This window comes from Vanessa tameamea, chromosome 5, assembly GCF_037043105.1.
Source record: "Vanessa tameamea isolate UH-Manoa-2023 chromosome 5, ilVanTame1 primary haplotype, whole genome shotgun sequence".
NCBI classification, from domain to species: Eukaryota; Metazoa; Arthropoda; class Insecta; order Lepidoptera; family Nymphalidae; genus Vanessa; species Vanessa tameamea.
This window is the reverse complement of record NC_087313.1, coordinates 5,184,356-5,188,616: the sequence shown is the minus strand read 5'-3', so window position 1 is coordinate 5,188,616 and position 4,261 is coordinate 5,184,356. Positions and strand designations below refer to the sequence as shown.

The 4,261-nt window shown below is 33.0% G+C and overlaps 1 protein-coding gene across 1 annotated transcript; it reads left to right on the top strand.

The window, feature by feature from the left end:
* Positions 1-213: 213 nt before the first annotated feature.
* Positions 214-4,261, top strand: LOC113392811 (esterase FE4-like). The gene is made up of 3 exons (XM_026629409.2): positions 214-461; positions 2,336-3,606; positions 3,863-4,261. The coding sequence occupies exons 1-3, from the start codon at positions 282-284 to the stop codon at positions 4,065-4,067; spliced, it is 1,656 nt and encodes a 551-aa protein (XP_026485194.2). The 5' UTR covers positions 214-281; the 3' UTR covers positions 4,068-4,261.

The window sequence follows — 4,261 nt, the reverse complement described above, 5'->3', positions numbered from 1 at the left end:
CGTAGTAAAGCATGTACTGTCTTATTTAGTGATAACAAAACAGTATTATCGAATAAAATCACTTACGTATATCGCTAATCAGATCCGCCTCATCCGATCATATCGAGATATGATAAATTTACTCATTGGACTTTTAAGTGTAACTTGTTATTATTGTAAGCATATATCGTTTGTACGATAATGACTTATATATAATGAACGTCATGCAGAGATAATATTTCATGACCACTTCGGCAATCTCCAGTCACTGAGTGTTTGCGATACAAAGTTGTAGTGTGAACATGTATTGGCTCGCAATATTTTCTTGTCTTTTATATTCAGTACTTTGTGCTGATCCTGAATCTCGCTTAGTGCAGCTGGATCAGGGACCCGTGCGTGGATATAAAGATGTAAATGAAGGTGTATTTGTCTTCAACAGTATACCGTACGCCACAGCACCGACTGGACGGGACAGATTCAAGGTAATTTAACGCACAAAAATATAATTAATTTATATTTGACTAGGTATAATGTTAATGCAATGAATTGAATTAATCTATACATATAATAAAATTGGAGTGTCTGTTTGTAATATTAATATAACCACTTTTTACTAAAACGGTACATATGTACCGCGTATAAATATGCATTTAGCAAAAAAAACAAAATAACATTTTTTTTTATTTTTGTCTGTCTGTCTGTCTGTTTGTTCTGGCTAATCTCTGGAACGACTGGAGTGATTTTGACGGCACTTTCACTGGCAGAAAGCTGGTGTAATAAGAAGTAACTTAGGCTACAACTTGGATCACCATGGAGCGACCAAAACATTATCAGTTCATAAGCAAAAACGTAATATGCGAAAAAATATATAGACGTACATAAACAGACGAATTGAGACCTTCTTTTTTGTCTGTTAAAAATGAAGTCCACGGCTTTTGTAATTTTATTGGAAAGACAGTCATTAAATAAAACTATGAATGAGGAAATGTTGTAATTTATTATGAATTTGTAAATAATCTCATCATAATAATATAGGTATATGTAATTAAATAATATCGCCAATTATTTTACATTTTAACTTATTTTTAGCATATTTACAATATATATATATATTTTCATTATTATGAAATTTGATTAATGTGATGTCATCATGTAAAAAGAATTAAGTTAAATTTCGTGGGAAAACATTCGATACGAATTTCCATGAATGACAATAGAAATATATATAAAACATTAAATTTGAGAGAGCCGAGATGGCCCAGAGGTTAGAACGCGTGCATCTTAACCGATGATTTCGGGTTCAAACCCAGGCAGGCACCACTGAATTTTCATGTGCTTAATTTGTGTTTATAATTCGTCTCGTGCTCGGCGGTGAAGGGAAACATCGTGAGGAAACCTGCATGTGTCTAATTTCAACGAAATTCTGCCACATGTGTATTCCACCAACCCGCATTGGAGCAGCGTGGTGGAATATGCTCCATACCTTCTCCTCAACGGGAGAGGAGGCCTTAGCCCAGCAGTGGGAAATTTACTGGCTGATTATGTTATGTTATGTTATTAAATTTGCAACGTTGCTTTAAATTCGTATCCAACAATGAGCTGTGTTTTGCTGTCTGAAAATAACTATCGATTGGAAGACTTTAATCGAATAAACTATCGAATAACTTAAGCTTAATCTTTATGTACGACTGATTGATATAAACAATATTGAATATATATACGTATTCAGATTACAAGTTTAATTTATTTATTGCCGCCAAGCTTTCCTACTTTTTAGCCGACAGATTTATAATGTGTGTTTAGTAATGATGAATTATAACTAAAAGTCTAAGAGCCAGTGTTCCGCAGACTTACAGTATAGTAGCAAAATCCATATTAATGAGGGTTCCTAGAAGGGTGTGGCCAAGAAATCAAAAGACACAGCTAAGAAACTTTTATGTGGTCTGCCCGCATGTCAGAACCACCCTATACGTCTGCTTTTGTAAATATATTTATTTAATAATAATATCAATATCATATATAAATTTCAGCTTTGCTCAAATAACGCAAATTTGTATAGAATTTAAGGAGCTTTGAAAATATATAAAATATAATAGGAACCGGAATAAGTGTTTGCCATTAAATTTTTCTATATATTTTTGTAAAATATATTTTAAGAGATTAAAACGGCAGACATACATGTGATCTCGTTTTGAAAGTCAATTTTTATGCTTTCTCGGTTATATTGTTAGAAATAATGCATATTCATATCATCATACTTATTGAATAATAAGTATGATGCGATGATTTCTATTACAAATTAGCTAGATTATGTCCTAAAAACGGTTGTCGTAAAAATTACTATTATTTTTTCTAGGCTCCTCTACCACCACCAACCTGGTCTGAACCGTTTGAAGCTGTGGAAAAGAATATTAAATGCATACAAACCAATTATATGAATATAACTGGCAAAAATTCTCAAGAAGATTGTCTAATTGCCAACATTTACGTCCCAGAAAAAAATGATAGAAAACTTCCAGTCGTTGTTTACGTCCACGGCGGCGCTTATATTATAGGTTGGGGAAACTTATTGGAACCCAAACATTTAGTTAAAAGCAACAAAGTTATCGCGGTAACATTTAACTACAGATTAGGAGCACACGGATTCCTTTGTCTAGGTACAAAAGATGTGCCTGGTAATGCTGGTATGAAGGACCAAGTTGCATTACTGCGTTGGGTTAACAAAAATATTGCTAAATTTGGCGGTAATCCTGATGAAGTCACAATAGCAGGATATAGTGCCGGTTCATCCGCGGTAGATCTTCTAATGATATCAAAAATGGCACAAGGTTTATTTAAAAGGGTTATCCCAGAGAGTGGTGCAAATACCGCAGCGTTTAGTATCCAATCCGATCCCATTATGAACGCTAAGGAGTACGCAAAACTGATTAATTTCGAAAATGTAGAAGACTTCAACGCTTTAGAAGAATTTTACAAGACAGTATCCATTGAAGTATTAAATTCACCAAATGTCATGGAAAGGAAAGATTCTACTTTTTTGTTGTCTCCATGTGTGGAGCGTAATGCGGGTCAAGAACTATTTCTTGATGATAATCCAGTTCAGATATTAAAGTCTGGTAACTATAAAAAACTTCCCATGTTGTACGGATTTGCTGAAATGGAAGGATTATTCCGCATGCCTCTTTTTGAAGTTTGGAAGGATCAGATAAATGTAAAATTCTCAGATTTTCTCCCGCACGATTTAAAGTTCACTGATGAAAATGAAAAAGAACAAGTGGCAAACAAAATTAAACAATTTTACTTCGGTAATAAAATGGTAGGAGACGAAACGGTTCAAGGGTATATAGACTACTTCACAGATATTATTTTTGCATATCCAACACTAAGATCAATAAAGATGCACGTGGAAAATGGAAATAACCAAATATATTTATACGCGTACTCGTTTGTAGACAACGATAGCCCAATAATTCCACATACTAATATTCGTGGAGCAGATCATTGTTCTCAAACACAAGCCGTTTTAGATGGACTTTGGACCGAAAAGGATGAAAAATTAATTTCATCCGACTATAAGAAGATTAAATCAGTTGTAAGAGAATTATGGTTAAATTTTATGACAACTGGGTGAGTACTACTAAACTTATCTTGTTTACACCTTTCATTTAATTTAATGAAAAAATGTACGGTAGGTTACAAAATGTAATTTATTCATAAATGACAATAATCTAATTATATCTTGTGTATAAAATAATGTAAATAAAATTGAGATAATAAAGATCATATCAATATACTAAAATTAATCATCATCATTCATGATGATTAATTTACATATTTTATTGATGAGAACGGAGAATATAAAAGGGTATTGTTTCTTTTCCAGAAATCCAGTACCAGCTGGTTCTAAGCTACCAGCATGGCCGCCAGTGGGTACGGAGTGGTCACCACATATGTCTATTAATAGAACTTTAGAATTGAGAGGATCTTTGTTGAAGAAAAGGACGTTATTCTGGGAAGAAATTTACGATAAATATTATCGTTTCCCATTGGAACCAACAGCTCCTTTTTCCAAGAAAATTGAGCTTTAAGGATTCAGAGAATTTGTATCATAAAATCATAGATATTTTGACAATGAATTAAGTTGCCAAAAAATAAACAGGTAATACGACGGTGTTTTTTAGTAAATGTTTTTATATTTTATATAACTTGTCTTTCATCCTGTTGTAATATTTAAGAACTAGTCCTATATATCTCGTTAAATAAAGGAGAAGGGTCGAAGCTT